The 18751-nt window shown below is 39.4% G+C and overlaps 1 protein-coding gene across 1 annotated transcript in view; it reads right to left on the reverse strand.

The window, feature by feature from the left end:
- Positions 1 to 18751, reverse strand: part of DPYD (dihydropyrimidine dehydrogenase) — a 359045-nt gene that overhangs the window by 66526 nt on the left and 273768 nt on the right. The window contains exon 19 of the mRNA XM_009884907.1: positions 9024 to 9166. Within this exon, the coding sequence (XP_009883209.1) occupies positions 9024 to 9166 (143 nt within the window). The remainder of the gene's footprint in view (positions 1 to 9023; positions 9167 to 18751) is intronic.

Here is an 18751-nt window from a genome sequence, read left to right on the forward strand (position 1 = left end):
GGGAAAGAGAAGCAGACTCGGTGTCCTCAGGTATAAGAGCAGGGAACAAATCCTCTGCAGAGGCTGGGAGTGACTGGTATAGGACAGCATTTGAGCTGACGCTCAATTGAGACCTAATTGTTATTAAATAATTATTACCATTCAGTGATAGTTAAACCTACTTTGCATGAGAATCCATTATAAGAATGACAAATAGCAGTCGTTATGGAATGAGCTTGAATTCATTCTTACAAATTTATGAAATAACAATCCTATCTATGCAGACCTCATTTACTAGCTGGTGAAATGAGCAGAAATAAAGGAAAGCTAATAGATAAATCCCCTAAGCAGCTCCAAATAAAATGTAAAACTACTGCAAAACTGCACAAAATAAAAGGCATTATTAGCTTAGAGTTTATTCCATAACTTTACAATGTGCTGATTTGAATAGTGCAACTTTTCATTAAAAGCAGCAAGATAATAAAAGTAAAAATCAAAAATGAAAACCTGTTCTAACTTGATTTTTTTTTTTCAACTAAACATAAAAAACTTTCTGGATTGTATTTGTCAAATTCTGATTTCCATTAAAAGGAGTTCTCACAGAAAATTCTCACTATCAATTAGCAATTTCCATCCCAAGTATCTGTAATAGGCCAAGTCCTCTAATGACTTTTTTTTATTAGCAAAGAAAGACAGACAGTTGAGAACAGGTTGAGTTTCTGTAATTAGCACTGAGCTAAGAAAAAAGCAGAAAATAATGAAATGTTTATCAGAAGTGATCGCTTGAGTATCTCGGCCCCAACTCTTCTCTCTCTTTCACATTCATTTTTCTTTTGATTTTATGTCGACATGTTCAAACAGCACTTTGTTCCCTCTTTTGTTTCTGCACGTACTCTAAATTTCAGCTCTGCAGAGAAGGGCCACTCCATTCAGTGCTGCATCCATTGAAGACTTTTTTAAGCTCGCAGCTCTGTGAGCAGTGGAGCTAATGATACCTGGCTTCCAGCAGCTCTGTGTCTCCTGGTTGGGTTCTCTGACGTCTAATAAGGTGTGACTGCCAATTAAAGCATTTCCTGTGGCTGACACAGTCCTAACAGTGCTGTCCCATGTGGATTCTCAGAGGTCTAATAAAGGTGAGCTCATAGCATGCTTCAGCTTACAGTGAAGGAATGCAGGTATGCTCTCTCCTCTGCCTGACTTTTTTGTTTTCTCAAAACTTGTTATAGCAAAATACTTTCTATCTTCCAGCAAATTTCAGTGAAAAGGGCTACAAAGCTCAAATATGACTGAGGATACTCAAAAGGACATACAAACACATATCAAGTTTCTTCAGGAATAAGGGCTAAACCCTGCTATTTCTACATGAGACTACATTTATCTCAATCAGAGGCCTTAGATCTGAAAAGTGGTTTTGCCTTAAGTGGTATATTTTTTCCTTAAAATTGTTAGTGGATGTAAAGAGCCAATCCTTGAATCTCATCTCGTATAATTTTGGTGGCCTGCCACTGCATCCAGCAATCTATTCTTAATTCATCAATTTAATTGGCAAGAGAAGAATTAGCTGCAACATCTTAACTTCTCTGTATCTTGGACAGCTCTTTACAGAAAGGTTTTGTTCTTCTCCCCCCTGAGCCACAGCCTGCATCAGAAACTTCACGGTGTCCAGCTGGTGCCAAAGTGTGCCTGTTCTCAGGCTTATTGGCCCATGGAACGCTCTCTGACTGGCACAAGGCAAAGCCTTCAGCCTCTGTTCCCCTCATGCACTGGTGTAAGGACAGGCTGGGGACAGAGGAAGGGTAGGCTCTTGGTGAGTCCAGGCAGGAAAGGCCCAGCCTTGCTCTGCCACACTGATGGCACCCTGTGGTTGTTTAAGACTTACAGCCACCTGCCTGACTTCATTCTCCACGCACAGAGCTGAGATTAGACATGAGGAAACTGAGCTCGTTCTCTGCATTCAAAACTACTGCTACTCATTGCAAGACAAAATAATTTTTTTCCAAATGTAATCCGTATAAACTTAACCTGGAATTGTAAAACACAGGCCCTGCTCCACCACCACCCTGCTCTGCCACTCCCATGATTTCAATCTCTTTTAGTTTTTCACTCTCCATACCATTAAATGGCATAAACAATCATTCCTCAATGAGAATTTTTTTGCCTCATCTAGTCCTCGCTCAATTCAAGTATCACTGTCTTCACTGACTTGAACAGACATTGAGAGAGGCTTAAAAGAACGCTAATTTCAGCTCTCTACTTTGCAGTTCTGTGGCCATAAAAAAACATAGGGAAATTACATCAGGGACCTTAATGAAAATTAAAAAAAAAATAAAAATGGGGAAAAATATGATAAATTATTACAGCATAAATTTACTTCATGAGTTTTTGGGTTTGGTTAGGTTGTTTTTTTTGAGATTGGGGTGGAGAAAATGGTAGCATCTAAACATTAAGATGTGACACAATGTTTATGAAATGGTATTTTTTTTCCCCTGTCATTTCAGTGATTATATTTTCAGAGCCTTGCTTTTATTTTCTGATACCCAGGGCATTTTATACCATGTAGAAGGGTTCCTCACAGGGTTTCACATTTGCACAAATACAATAACAATGCTCTCTCATAGTTTGAGTCCCACTATTTTGTGATGGAAAAGCTTGTTTATTCACACACAAAGGGCCATCCTGCTGTTATAAAAATCCCTCAGCTAAATGCTTCTGTAAAAAGCCTGCCGAAGAAAAAATAATAATCAAGCTGTCCGGAATCCCTTGAGACTCTGGCTCCAAAGAGGTACCAACAAGAATGCTCCTTGAAAACGTTACAAAAACCACACGTAGTCTTATAAAAACAACTGCGTTCTGTGTTGGAGGGAGATTTTATCTTGCAAGAGCCACAAACATCCCTGTTGCTTTCCTATCATGGGTTGTCATACTGCCAGAATTGTTTCGTTCTTCCTCAGATCCCTGAGGTCTCATACACAACCGGTGCAGGGCAAAAGACAAGGGCACAGGGCACATCCAGCATCACGGTGGCTCTGCCTGTGAGGTGGGGTATATCTCCACCTTATTCCCTTGCCTGAGAGATGAGGAGGGTGATGGTGCAAGGTCCGGAGGCACAGGTGTGCATGGGCTGAATATGACATGGTGCGGACAAGAGCAGTGCCTGTAGGAACAGGACTGCAAGATACTACATCCCTTCCAGGGCAAGTGGGAGGCGGAGACGGGTGAAGGTGGGTCTGAAACAGGGCTTAGGGCAAAGCTACAGGCTGCCCTGCTGGGGGGTGAATTATATGGGTGGATTTTAAATCATTGCTATGTAGAGAGCCTTACAGACATCCATGATGGGGTGGTGGGGGACATGCGTAACCTCCACACTTTGTAAGAGAAGAAATTTTTTTGAAAACAAACTCGTATTCTTTACACATTAATGAGTAATATTCAAGAATAACAAAGGTATTCCATACCAAAATATAATGCTAAGAGACTCTACTGTGAAACAAGTATACTTCAGAAAGTACCCCTTTGTTCTACCTTTTTTTTGGTTACATCTGCTAGAAATAATGACTACAGAATCTCTTTCAACAAAAGGTCATTTATGTCAATGGACAGAACACAGAGGATCAGATCACCTGCGGTAATTGCAAATTAATGCTCTGCTGCTAATGCATTAACTACACAATATTGATCTACAATTGAATCATACAGGCTACTGTGAAGTGATTTTTACTTTAATATTTTCACGCTTTTATTGCTTTTTCCATAATGCACTTTCTCTTTCCACTGGAATTTTCTATAATTGTCTCCATTTTTAATTTCCTACAGCAAGATGACTTTGAAAAATGTGTGTCTCTTTCAAAGACTTGCAAAAATCTAACAAACCATCAATGTGATATGGTAAATCACATACATGATGCAAAAGATTAAAAAAAGTCTGATATACATCTTATTTTGATAAATTTGGGCTTTAAAAAAAGCTTACTTAAATTAAAAAAAAAATACTTCAGCCTCACTGGAAGCTGAACGAACTGCACCTCAGAAAGATGCAGCTAGACATTTCTAGAGCTTTTGGTATGCAATGAGTGCAAGATTATCTTCATAAATAAAGCTTGTTTCTTTTTTTTTTTTTTTTAGTTTCATCACTTTACTGAAAAGGGATTGGTGGATTTGGGTATGTTGCAAAAAAGTACAGTGCTATGCAATCAGCTGAAGAATGACTGAAATGTTTCAGCATTTTTAATGAAAAATTAGGAAATAAGTGGGGTCTTTTTGCAACTGTTTCTGAAGTCCATAAAGTGGAAGAATGTTCTGTTAAATTGCTGTATAAAATTTTAATCCCAGCTACTACTGACTACAATGATCCAGTTTGTTTTCCACACCTGCTGCAAAAATTTCTTACACATGAAGTTTTTGCCAGTAATAACACTAAGATGTTGCCCTCCATCTTCTAAAGGAGCAGATAGAACACACTTTGAATACTGAAACTCTCCCCCCAAACCATTCCCTAATACACCTACTTAATACCACTTGAGGTGGTCATAGCATATATAAAAATATGGCTTACCACCTGATTCCTGACTTGCATTCCTGTGTATGATGATTTCATAAATGGAAAATAAATCCCCACGTTTTAAAAATAAAAGCAATTGGGAACAATAACAGAGAACTGGATTGTAGGTGAAATAGCTGCAGAGGAAAAGCTGATCTTGCTTTTAATGGAGTTATATTTATTATTCATAAACCTCTTCTCTAAGAGATATGCCACATGGCAATTAAATCAACTCACACAAAACCTTCGTATTATCTTAGCCCATGAACGCCACCCTCTCATGGCAGAGAAGACACAGGACTCTTGTCTAGGCAAATGAAGGGAAGCCCAACGGCCATGCAAGTCTTGCTTTCCCTGGCTCTCTAGCTGGGCTCTGTGGATGGGTTAATACAACCTGTGCTGCTTAGTGGTATCAGACCACGTTTAATGCTGGATGAACTGACATTCCCTACCCTTTTAAAATACTGCTAACAAGGAAACATCCACATGGTATTCTGTGTAACAGGGCAGTGATAGCAGTGGCAGTACCCACTCCTGGGTTTTGAGGCCATTGCTCATTTGGCACAGCTGAGCACAGAGCTCACTCCAGCACCGCCAAAGCCTGGGCTGCTTGCTTTCTGCCTCTGGATCAGTCATAAGGTGTCCTCGTGGTTTTGGAAATGTGAGGTAAGGTCACAAAATGTGCAGTATTGTGTCAGTCCAAGTGTCTACTCAGCACCATCTCCAACACTGTCCAAAGCAGATCACAGAATCACAGAATTTTCAGAGTTGGAAGGGACCTCTAGAGATCATCTAGTCCAACTCCCCTGCTAAAGCAGGATTGCCCAGAGCACATTACTCAGGACTGCATCCAGGCGGGCTTTGAAAATCTCCAGAGAAGGGGACTCCACCCCCTCCCTGGGCAGCCTGTGCCAGTGCTCTGTCACCCTAACTGTAAAGAAGTTTTTCCGTGTGTTGGAACGGAACTTCCTGTGTTCCAACTTGCACCCATTGCCCCTCGTCCTTTCACTGGGAACCACCGAGAAGAGTGTGGCTCCATCCTCCTTCAACCCACCCTTTAGGTATCTGTAAGTAGTAATAAGGTCTCCCCTCAGCCTTCTCTTCTCCAGGCTAAAGAGTTCCAGCTCTCTCAGCCTTTCCTCGTAAGGGAGATGCTCCAATCCCTCAATCATCTTGGTTGCCCTTCGCTGGACTCGCTCCAGCAGTTCCCTGTCCCTCTTGAACTGGGGAGCCCAAAACTGGACACAGTATTTCAGTTGTGGCCTCACCAGTGCCGAGCAGAGGGGGAGAATGACCTCCCTCGACCTACTGGACACACTCTTCCCTATGCAGCCCAGGATTCCATTGGCCTTTTTGGCAGCAAGGGCACACTGCTGGCTCATTGACAATTTACTATCTACCAGGACCCCTAAATCCTTCTCCTCAGAGCTACTTCCCAGCAGGTCCACCCCTAACCTATACTGGTGCCTGGCATTCTTCCTCCCCAGGTGCAGGACCCTGCACTTGCTTATGTTGAACTTCATTAGGTTCCTCTCTGCCCAGCTCTCCAGCCTGTCCAGGTCACGCTGGATAGCAGTGCGGCCCTCTGGAGAGTCAGCCATCCCTCCCAGTTTGGTATCATCAGCAAACTTGCTGAGGATACACTCTGTCCCCTCATCCAGGTCATTAATGAATATATTAAACAAAATTGGACCAAGTATCGACCCCTGGGGGACACACTGGTTACAGGCCTCCAACTAGACTTCATGCCACTGATCACAACCCTCTGAGTCCTGTCACACAGCCAGCTCTCAATCCACCTCACTGTCACCTCATCTAGCCCACACTTCCTCAGCTTCCTAATGAGGATGTTATGGAAGACAGTGTCAAAAGCCTTGCTAAAGTCAAGGTAGATGACATCTACAGATGCTTCCGGTCCCAACTTCCACTTGCTTAACTCAAGGACTTGCTACATAGTGAATGCTAATATAGTGAATCTTTCACTACTTCACTTTATTTGAAGCTGTCTCCAAATTCTGACTTGCTCTTTATTTTGGTACTGAGAAAAGCAGAAGTGAGCCATCAAAGCTGTCACAATAAGCAAAAGAGACTTTGACTCTTGAAGAAGGAACAACTTGAGCATTTGGTACCAAGGACATGTTAGAGGGAGATTGGGGTTCTGGGAAAAGTATATTAGCTGACTATTTGTATGACCTTGTTAAGAAAGAAAACAACGGCAATGAGTCTCATAATCCTAATTAGGTTCCAAAGATGACCTGTGAAGATGCAGCTGTCTTCTTCTATCACAACATATCTTGCCTGAGCAGCAAATAAAAGTTTCAGTCTAGTCCTGGTCAAGTGTATTTCTCCTAAGACTGTCTCTAGAGATCACTTGTTTCCCTCTCCCATTTGCCTTTCCCAATATGAGGGAAAGACTTATGGCCTGTACTTACAATCTTACATGAAGTTTACTAAAGGCTTATTTTTAAATAAATGTAATTGAACAAGTTCAGACCCTTACCTACACAGCAGCTTTAGAATCCATTTATCTCAGATTAGTTTAAATGACTTTCCTACTTTACTGAAACAGAAATAAGTCACTCAAACTAAGGATAGGTTTGATTCAGAGGAGTTTAAAATTCTAGAGACGATTTAAGTTAAACTGGTGGAGCCTAAGGACAAGAAAAGAGTTTTTTCACCATCTCTGGGAAAAATCTGTTGGAAAGAGAAATTGTTCTGTAAAGGGCAGAAGACTTTAGATCCAAGTCATTTCTGGAAGCCAGTTCCAGAAAATTTGTTTATTACTAAAAAGAAAACAATAATTAATTTTTTGTAAATCAAATATTCTTTCTCTTGAGCACTGACAGGGATGTCTGCAATAAATTATATTTCAGAATTTCCCATTACCATCGGGGCAAACCAACACATAAGAAACAAAAAATAAACAGCTACACAGTCTATATAAAGGAGTAGTGAACAAATGACATGAAAAAAACTCATTTTTAGTCATCCAGAAACAGATACAGCAGATGTAGAACAGAAAATCATTCCACTCTGTGTAGTTCAGATCACGTAATATTGTTAGACAAAGCGATCAAAACTGCAGCTCTATTAGCAATAACAAATGAAATGCATCTATAGCACTAAAACCATTCCCTTGCCAATCCTTTTTCTTTTTCTCGACAAAAGCTGCTCTGTAATTTGTACCTTTACTTAGTATTTATATGGAAGAAGCTCTCAGACCATTGTGTAAGAAAGGTAGATCTTTTGTCTGCTCATCAGAAAAGTTTGAAGCATTCTAATACAAACTAAAAAAAAAAAAAAGGAAATGGTATTAATAAATCCAAAGAACATAGTAAGCTTATAAAAAAGCAGTAGACCTCTACTTCAGCTCCCAGAGATGGTAGCTTTGATGTGCATTAAAAAACCCAACAAAACCAAACCATTACATTGGTCTATTTTTTTTTCTGAAACACAGCAAACAAATGACTAATCTCAGCAGTCACCATAGCTGTGGAGAAAGGATGGTCACACTGAATCTAATTTTAATGTCAAAGTGAATTGTGGGAATGAAACCACTCCAGTCATCCCATGGAGTGACACAAAGCCGATATCTGCAGGATCCACAGCTGCTGTTGTCTATGATGGGAACTACAGATAAAGGGGATAAGTATGTACCAGAATGCAACAATATATAATGGAATAATATAACATAACCACCACCTGCTCCTTATCAGCCATTCTAACATATATGTTGCAATGGTGCTCCGACATGCCTAGTAAAGCAGGTAAGGGGCTGATTTCTAGCCAATTTCCTGGTGCCCATAATAATGGGCCTCCAAGGCTTCCTTCCATGACAGGGAGTAACTAATCATGGCAGTCTGGGCAGGACCTCAAACCAACCCACCAGACAATGTAAATAGCCTCAACTACTGCATGCAGTCCGACACCTCACTCCAATGCAATGGGCTGCAATGCCAGCAGCACCGTATGCAGGAGGTACAGGTCTGCACCTCCTGGTCCAATAAACATGCTCAAGGGACACAGATGCCTGGATAAACAAATTGCTTTAAACTGGTTCCCAGTGGGACCAAAATAGTGCTCTTTGAAATCCTTCACCCCTTGAAAAGGCTCTTTGCAGAAGACAAAAACATATAGAGAATATAGGAAGAATATAGAGAATAAAGGAAGATCAGATAGCTCAGCTTTAACTCTGTGTCAACCTTGTTTGTACGACAAGGGAGAGACATTTAAAGTTGAAATCCTATAGATTAGAGAAAAGAAGTGATAACATACTCATGGCTAGCCTTTTCCCAGATTGGTATTGTGACACCCAAAGTCTTCTTTTGTCAACTCCTCCTCCCCCTCCATCTGAAATGAATGTCTCTTAGCAAGAAGCATGAAGCTAAAACCATGAAAATTCCTCAGTGGTATAACCCCCCCACTATTCTCATGTTTGAAAGTAAGAATCATTACGCTTTTAATTACAGTCATTTTAATATTAATGTTTTAAAGAAAGAAAAGGTACCTGTAACACAGAAGCCCCACTGTGGAGAAACTGGAGCCCACTTTCAGCAGAATCGATGCCGCCAGTTGCTAAGATGGGAAATCCTGGGAGAGCACGGGCTATGGCCGACACTGCGCGGAGGGCGATGGGCCTAATAGCATTCCCTACAGAAAACCAGAACATTTTGTAAGCAACGTCAGAACACAGCCTGATGTAATTTGCACATCCCTCACGGTAGGATCATTAGGAACTAACATCTAATTCCAAGATGCAGAGGTTATATTCATTTATAAATTGACACCAAGTGGGTTTCAAGTGGTATCAATACTTGTAAAGTATTATGAATTTGGCTGAAATAAAGAAAATGGCAGAAATATTTGGATAAACATTGCAAAGCTGGGTTTTAGCTGATGCTCAAAACAAAGACTAACAATGTCCGAGACAGAAAGCAATACTTTACCATACAGTACACTGTAGACCGAGATCTATGTTTCTACATAAAGAATCAGGTTGATCTTTTGAACAGAGACATTGTATAAGAGGGAACATCTCATTTATTTATGTCTGACGAAAAATTGTTTAAAAGCACTATTTCACTGCAGTTGACATTTTGTATATTATTTAATATGTTTCCCTTTTGGATGCTTGTAGATGTGGATAATCCTTTAAGTAAGCCCCCTTTAACAATTAAAATGACAGTCAGAAGCTCAAAAGAATAAACTATATTCATTTATGGTTCTATCTCCAAGACTGGAGCTTCCATTTTAAAATGCTATGTAGAGGCTGAGTGAGACAACTCCCTGCTACATTTAGGGGAATTACAATTAAAGTCTCAATACACTGTGTCTGCAATGCATCTGATTTGGCTACATCCTATTGATGGTATGCAAATATTTAAAATACGCATACAGATGCTGCTCATTAAATGATGGATAGCATAGACAGCTGACACTTTCAGTTATTTTTTAGGCTAGTGGGGATTTCTCTAGATAATTCCCATATTCTTAAAATTTCTACTTAATTTAGAGAACCTTTAAGATAATATTATGTTGGCATTGGACAACAATACAGTAGTGTAAGGGCGGGATACAAGGCTCCCAGAGGAACTGGTTGGCTGTCAACCTATGCAAGGAAGTGCTAGTATTTTATTTTTGTTTTCCTGTACTGTATTAGGCAACTTGGAGAAATACCATGACATGAAATCCTTCTGAACACCCTCCATGGGTGTTTTTATAACCTTTAAAGGTTTGACCTACTGCAAAAGCAAATAACGAAAAGGGAAGAAAGAAAGAAAACCAATGCAATGAACAAAGCAAGAGGAAGAAGAAACCACATTTAGGAAGCGTGGGAAAAAAGCCCATGAAGAAAAACTGCATCCCACACCTCTGCTTAGGTGCCTGACCAATATTCTCATTTCCTTGAGAAAAAAATTTCTTCTTCAACCCAAACAAGCTGTGTTGCCATTCTTTCTCTGCCCTTTCTGAGACAGAAGTACTGCGGTCTACTAGCTGGATTTTTAATCTAAGAAAGTCTTTAGTAATGGATAAGTTGCTTTTTTCAAGCAGCCCTGTCTCACTGAGCCTGGCATCTAGCCTCCCTCCAGTGTCCCCATCAGTGCTTCTTTTCAGGCAGAGTTTTACTGGTCTCCATGAAGGACCTACTGTCCGCTCAGGATTCTGCTCTCTAGAATGAGCCTCAGCCTTGCTTGTGCATCATCTAAGACCTCCCCAGTCTAGCTGGAACGGTCAATGAGGAGAATGATCCCCCCACGAGTTCAGGCTGCAAAACCTGTCATGTTTTGCTTTAAATAGGACAGCTGCACTGTCACTTTGTCAAGGAGTTGTTCAAGTTAATTTTCCATTACAGAAAACTGAAATTTGGTTTGTCTGAACCATTAAAAATACTCTGTCTTCATCTCGTATTTCCTTTTGCAACATACCACTGTCCCTCACTGTAACCCTGACAGACAACACTGAATTCACAGGAGACCTTGGCCCCTCAGTATTAAACACATCGCCACCCAAAAGCTCAGCGAAGCAGCCTCTATTGACACCTGCTCTGGGTTCAGCACAAAATTATCTTCTTGGGCAATGATAACTTCTGCTGCCTCAGGATAGACACCTTCTCATTATATACTTAATACAACACCTCCTCCTTCTTCAACAGCTGATCTCTGCACCTGACCAAAAACCAGAAGACTCACTATCTGATCAGACTCTTCCACCTGCCATCAAGACACACCTGATGTTCTTCCATGCCCATTTTAGGGATCAGGCCCAAATCACGACAACTGCTCACAGACTTTACACGAATACTTCTTGCTAGTTTAACACAGACTACATAGAGATATAACATTTTCAGCATATAAACTTTCATTTGCATAAATGGACAGTCTAACCGAACATGAACTATCAGTGTGTTTTGGTGAAAACTAGAGCCTGGTTCATAAAAACTAGAAATCTCCCCAAAACTGCCTTGAAGAATCTAAGATCACACCAGAAGAGATCACAGAAAGGAGCCGGTCCTGAACAGGAACTTTCCACTGGACGCTAATGACTATCTGCCATCATTTGAGCTAGATCAATTGTAACGCATTTGAAAGGAACAGAATGACTCTCTGAAAGAGGATGACTGTCAAGAGGATGGGGCCAGACTCTTTTCAGCGGAGTCCAGCAACAGGACAAAAGGCAATGGGCACAAACCAGAATACAGGAAGTTCCATCTGAACATGAGGAAAAACTTCTTTGAGGGTGGCAGAGCACCGGAACAGGCTGCCCAGGGAGGTTGTGGAGTCTCCTTCTCTGGAGATATTCAAAACCTGCCTGGATGCATTCCTGTCCAACCTGCTCAGCAGAATCTCACTGCGATGAAGTAATTATTTTTTAGAAAGGTGAAAGAATACAGATGCTGGTAACTCTGAAATCATGTGGCTGGAGGGAAATTTCTTCCAAATCTGCATGAGTTAAAAACTGACATCTGCCTTGAGGCATGATGGTTTATGTTCTTTTAACCCTCATATAACCCTGAGAGTTTGCATTCAATCAGTTTTTAAGTCTTATAGACCCTTGACCTTAATGATATCTTGTAGAAAGGAGTTCCACAAGAAAATATTTCCAGAATATAATTGTTCCTTTCTTCAGTCTGATTAAATTAGCCACCTTCTCACTTAAATGACTGTCTTTGTGCAATGGTCAGTAGAGGGAAAGGAGCAAATGACAGTTTATTTAAGGTTTCAGCACAATAGGTAATCAGAAAGGCCTTCATTCAGCCCAAAGAAATCAAGCGTATGATTTGATGAAGCCTAGCAGAGATGGCAACGAGACTTAGAATTTATTATGGAACATAGATACTTTTTAGCACTAGCTGTACTTGATATTCATAATATGAGTTATTACTTACATTTGGTAATTAGTAAATTAGTGATAAATTGGTACGATCGCAAAAGTATTCTATTCATCTATAATTCACCCAAATGAATTTAAAAACATTTCAGGAGTGCTTCTGATGAGAGTAAATAAATGGCTCTAATGACAATCAGAGGGTTGACTGAGGTGTCACTAGTCATCCCAGCATTTTTTTCTTTAGCTTACAGAATACGGAACAAGCACGTCAGAAGATGCAGCCATTCTCCTGTGCATTTCTTGATCAACAGTTCAGAAGCTTCCTCTTCTGCAATAAAAGCTGCTGGTCTGAAATACCATGTGATTTACTTGTGACACACATCCTACTGCCTAATGAAATGGTGAAAAAACCTTCCAGATTAAAGCCAAAAAAACCAAAGAATACAAACAGTAGCAATGCCAAGATATCACAAGATAAAAAAAAAAAAAGGCAAACAATAAAAAAAAAAGGCAAATGAGCATGGAAATTTGACCTAGAGTCTCTATTTTCTTGCATTTTCATGAGTACCACAGGAAGGTAATAAATTCCATTATAGAGATTTGTAGAGAAGGAGTTTTTAAAAGGTTGAAATAAAGGAGATTTAATGCCAAATTTTTAAAGAGCTGTAAGTAGTAGTGGGAATTTGCAGAATGTTGTCTGATAAATCCAATGGTATTTAAGAAGCTGAGGTCCAAATCTATCATGCATTTGAAAGACAGCTCACATGCTAAAAAATAAGCATCTAGCACATACTTTGACATGTTGGGACCTGTAATTCCACTAGTTAAGCACCCGTAGCTGGGGAAACTGCTGATATGGTACTCTCTTGATAGTAGCATTACAGCTGCTACCAGATGCTAGATGTGGCTATCATTTACCTTGCTGTAAAATAATGAGATTTAATGAACAAAGTCCATTTATCCAGACATCAACCAGGGGAGTGAGATTTGAAAATGAAAGACAGACAGAAAAATACCTGGTGGCGAGAACATGCTACTCTATGTTGAAAACTACACTTTGAATTCTCTCATTAATTATAGAACAAATACTTGCTATTATATAAAGATTTAAACAATTAAATAATTATATGATGCAAAAGTCCCTGACCTTCTTCTTGCCTTAAAACAAAGAGGTTTGGGGTTTTTTTTCTTTTCTTTTTTTTTTTTTTAAGTGAGATTTTTCATGACTATCAGGGACTGGAGTCAAGGAAATCCAATAGGCAAAATACAACATGAAGGAGAAGCAGAACATACGTCGATCAAATGCCTCTCCCTGATCAGCACAGGTAGGCAGAGCTGCCCTTGTCCTCTGAGAATAGCAGGCTGATGACAAACTGATGACAGGTATTATACCTACTTATTTGCTTGATTGTTTATTTTTCCTCAGGAGGTAAAAAACCCTTTACCAATGCCAGAAGACACATGTTTTGTTACGTCTTCGTAAGTCCTTGAAGTCCACAGAGGACTTGATCCTGTCAGACATCAAAAATGTTCACTAGATTCAGACTTGAGAGTCAAACTTAATGCCTTCTTCAAGGAGAAGCCTGGCATTATGCTTCAAGGAACTCAGTAGCTTTGGAAGCTCTTAGCAGAAACAATTCAGAACTTCTTGATCCCAGTGATCCACCAATGGGGAAAAAAACAGTCTCAGAAGTCTTGAATATTGGCCTACATTCTCACTTGCAATCTATTGCACCAACATGGCAGTTTAAAGTCTTTAACACATACTTGCAGCAGCCCTAAATGGGCCTTTGATAAAGATGATCCAGGTCCATTAAAAAACAGCCAACAGAACGGAGGTGAACCAATTCAGACTGATAATACTGAGCCTGAACCTAGAAAAGGCCTGAATGGTCTTTATCGAACTCTCTATCAACAAAAGAAACAGATTTAAAAGGAAAGCAAACTCTCACACCTCTGGTTAGTAGATGACTTAAAAGCAAATTTTTGTATCTATGGTTACGAGAGGGAATAAAAATGAATTTGGGTCATAATTCTCCCAATTCTTTGCATTGTAAAGTAACATTAATTTTTAATTTGCATTATATTATATTACACTACAGTTCTTTACAAATTTAATATCGGATTTAAACAACAGAGCCTAAATATTACAAAGAAAAACTACCTGACATGATTTTTGATTAATAAATTACTGATAAAGTCTGTGCTACTAAAAAAAATAAACCCCCAAAATCTAAGCAACATCACCCTCCCTCCCTCTGTAAATACATTCTCCGAAGACAGCTGACATTGTTATCTCCCTGACTGTTAAAATTAATAAAGCTAATGACAAAATAAGCCAATGACAGCAAATACCAGACTTGGGTGAAAAAGCATTATATAAGGGAATTGGTCTGGGAAAGTTCAGGTATTGTAGATGATCAATCCAATGCTGTGGGAAGTAACTAGATAAGAAAGTTTGGGGATTAGGAAAAAAAACACAGAAAACATAATTCTTTTTTTAAGATGTTTTCCGCATAACATGTATGCCACCTAGTACTGGTGATCAAAGTACTTTTTATATATATATATGTATCATCTGCATTTGCGAACAGCCCAGGGAAATGTGCAGGTTATACACAATTAATTTGCATTGCATTCCTTCTGATTGCAATTATTCTATATGTTCTTTCTCTCTCCCACCTGTAGGTGGCCACCATAAGCTACACTTATCAAATAACTCATTAACCGGGTTTTCAATACTGTCATATCCAGATAATTAGCAATTTATTTAAATAACCAATTTCTGTGGAAATAATTGCCATGGAATGCCCTGAACCTACTTTTTATAAACTATAATAAAAGTGTTAAGATAATCCCTGACATTTGCAAATGCCATTAGTTCACCTTTCCTTTTGATAGTGCTATGGCATTATGTTTAAACAATTACCCGATAACGCGGCAGTTTAATGAAACAGTGTAGCAGGCACATCCTTCAAAATGGCCAGAGAATCCATTTATATGCAGAAGAAAACCCAATGAATAGACATGTTTAGAGAGAAAGACTGTCCACAGCTGTTATGAGGTCCCCAAATGGGACACACAATTTTCAGTGCACTAAGAAGTGCCCAAAGAGGAAGTCCAAGATGCACCTTGCCACAGCTTTAATGGTGCACAACCCAACACTTCCCACTCAGTTCAGGATCCAGAGAAGACTCTTATCACTGCTCCCTCTCTATTTCACAGCCTGGTCAGTCCTTCAGGCCATTACTACTCACGCATTAATAGCCATTTGCCAAAATCACAAATAAATGTACTATTTACTCAGGTATTGGCTATTTCCAACCAAAAATTTCAATTATTCATTTACCAAATGGAGCATTGAAGGCAATATTCATTTTATGGGATGTCTCTACAACAGTTAGCCTACATCTTCAAAGCAATGGCTACCTAATGTTTCATTTTATCGATAATTTGTGAAGGGTGATGCGCCAACACTACCAAATCAATGGCAAAGCTTCTGCTGACTACAGAGAAGTCAGGACTTTACCCCAAGACTTTAGAATAAAGCTAATGATTCTACAGATTCTATCAATTTCTATCTCACTCTGCCACCGCTGCCTCTTGAAACCACTTTGACTGACTGTGTTCTACACATTTTCTTATTATCTATGACATTTATGGCCTAATAAACTGATGGTCTGCTAATATTTTCTCTGATAACTATTTCCCTCTTCCTTTTTATTTCAAAGCTTACTTCTCATTTGATTCTCTTTGAAATACCTGCTGGTTTGAGTCCAATCTATGTCTGGAAAAAAAGTAATCATTTTGCTTCATGCTTCCTTTGGAAAAAAAATTGTACCCAAATACAAAAAAATGGTGGAAGCACAGAGAAAAATCAGTGTCCTTTTTAGAATTTATTTTTACCATTTTTGAATTTCTACTAATGATTATTTATGCTCTTTCAGCTAAAAGTTCATAAAATCACCAGAGTTCTCATTCAATAAATGTTTAGCAGTCATCGGAGACTTCTCTCAATTAAAAAGGTTAGAATCAGAGAAAGAGGAGGGAAAAAGCAAATTCTTCTTATCTGTAAATATTATTTATCCAGTAAGACCTGGGGGAATTTTCATTCACATTGAACTTCAGTAGGAAAAATCAAGAGGACAGATACAAATTGTTTTGTGATTGCTCCAAGAGCTGGTTAAACATTTTCTAACAAAGCCATTCTCCCACTGAAAACTACAATGCTTCTGCTGATCTGCATGAAATGTAGCAAAGCATTTTCTACTGCAATTTATCAATTTATTTCATTCATGCTTTCCACTTTGGTTTGACTTGAAGCTGGAAACCATCTCACACTGTGCTTTACATGTTCTTTGGTTGGCTTGGTATGCCCTTTCTTTTTCCTGACTGCTTCGCTATTGCTCCCCATCACGACTTAAGAGTCTGAGTCACCTGGTTTGGTGCAGCGGAGCTGAGCACAATGTGCTGCTTAAGGAGGCCTGGCATGCACTCCTCCATGAGGCCAGACAAAACTTGCCTTTTACTGAGATAGTGGTAGTGCTAATAAAATAAAACACATATCAATACAACAGTAATGATAGAATAATAAAAACAGTGCTAATAACCGATGTATGCTCCCAACACAACACAAGGAAAAGGACACAGGAACTAGAAATAAAAAGCATAAAAGCCAAGGGAGAGCCCTTCTAAGAAATATTGCCCACAGTTACCAGACAAGACTGTTGCAGCCATCACAGAGGGACAAATGAGTTCCTGCCAAATTCCGCCAGGCAATCATTCCCCCCGAAAGATGCAAGTGCTTCACTTTAACACACGGTAGGTCTCGCTGCCCATTTATTTCGGTGCAGACAGATGTGTTTAACTCAAAGTCTAGGAGAAGTGTTTGTGGCTATTTACCTAGAAGCTTACAGATTTGTTCAAAGGCAGCCTTGCCTCCGTCAGCCTCAGAGGCAGCGCTACCTTTGTTTGAGCTGGTTTTAACCTCCTTAACAACAACAACTACCATGGTCAACATGACCCTGGTGCCAGCAAGTGGGACATGCATGTGTGTGTCTACGTGCCTGTGCCCGTACTTTAGCCCATACACAATTCTAACCATACAAAGGCAATTTAATACATCTAAGGACACACTGGAAGAGTCGTGACTGGCTGCTGAGCAGGGTGCTGATGCTCTTACAGAGTATTTTCAAATAAAAACATTACTGAAAAATGCAGTACAACAACTTTTCAGGTTATTTACAAAAGCTGAAGCATACCTTGTACTGTTTAATAACCACTTGTCTAAGAAGTCCATTACAAAAAGAGAAGCAGAGCTTATGAAAGTACAGCAAACTAAAGAAACCAGATCTAGATATCTAGAAAGCTCAGATGAAGTATTTCCTTCTCCCTTTATATAATTCAGGATCACTCTTATCCTATTTTGAGGTTTATCTATTTTATTTTGTCTATTTTATCTATCTCATACAGTTGCTACTACCTAGTAATATGCAATTTTATGTATGGATATATTTAGAACTATTTATAGATACATAAAATATATTAAAAGTATGATGGCATGAACGCAAAATTTTTGTGAAACAAATGACTCTTTTTAAGCCGAAACCACTGTATTTGCCTGGGCAATAGTGTGTGTGTGTCTACACACATATCTACCATATTATTATTACATATCCATATAATCTGTGTGAGTATATATATACATGCACACTCAGTAGATATATTTCCATATTCACATATACATAAAACAGTGGATGACACGTCCCCTGATAAAACCTGTTATTTCAACACTTCAACTGAAAAGTGTTAAAATAAATGGCTCATCACATACAATGTGTTAAAATAAATGTTTATTTCAACACTATGTGTATCATAGCCATTTATTTCAACACTTCCCGTTTCTCAAGACTCACACAACCAAGAGTAGGAGAACTGATATTTATACTTAAGGTAGTTGAAGCACACAGCCGTACTCATCTGCTTGCCATAGGATGAGTAGGAAGTTATTTGACACTTTTTTTTCTTCCAGCAATATATGGAAACTACCTACCTTGGCTGTTCATGGGGATCTGCATATGTCTGTAAGCTGGTGGGCTGTATCATCATTTGGAAAGAAGAAGGGCCATACCCGAGTCTGTTGAGATATTTGGAAAGCAAGCTGCTGCTACCAGAGTGGGGTTGGGAAAAGAAGCAAAGTATGGGGGCTTTTTGACAATTTCACTTTGCAATTTTGGAGTTTGACACAAAGGGATCTGGGCGGACAGAGACTCATGTGAACAAGAGCAAAAACTAGAGCTGTTCATACTGAAAGCTGGAAGGGATGTGGTTTTGCAGGACCAGTTATAATGTGGGGATCAAATTATGAGTTAGGAGACAACAGCTGGGTTCCTGCTCTATCCTGCTGAA

The sequence above is a fragment of the Charadrius vociferus genome, unplaced genomic scaffold, assembly GCF_000708025.1.
Source record: "Charadrius vociferus isolate BGI_N301 unplaced genomic scaffold, ASM70802v2 scaffold163, whole genome shotgun sequence".
Classification (NCBI taxonomy): domain Eukaryota; kingdom Metazoa; phylum Chordata; class Aves; order Charadriiformes; family Charadriidae; genus Charadrius; species Charadrius vociferus.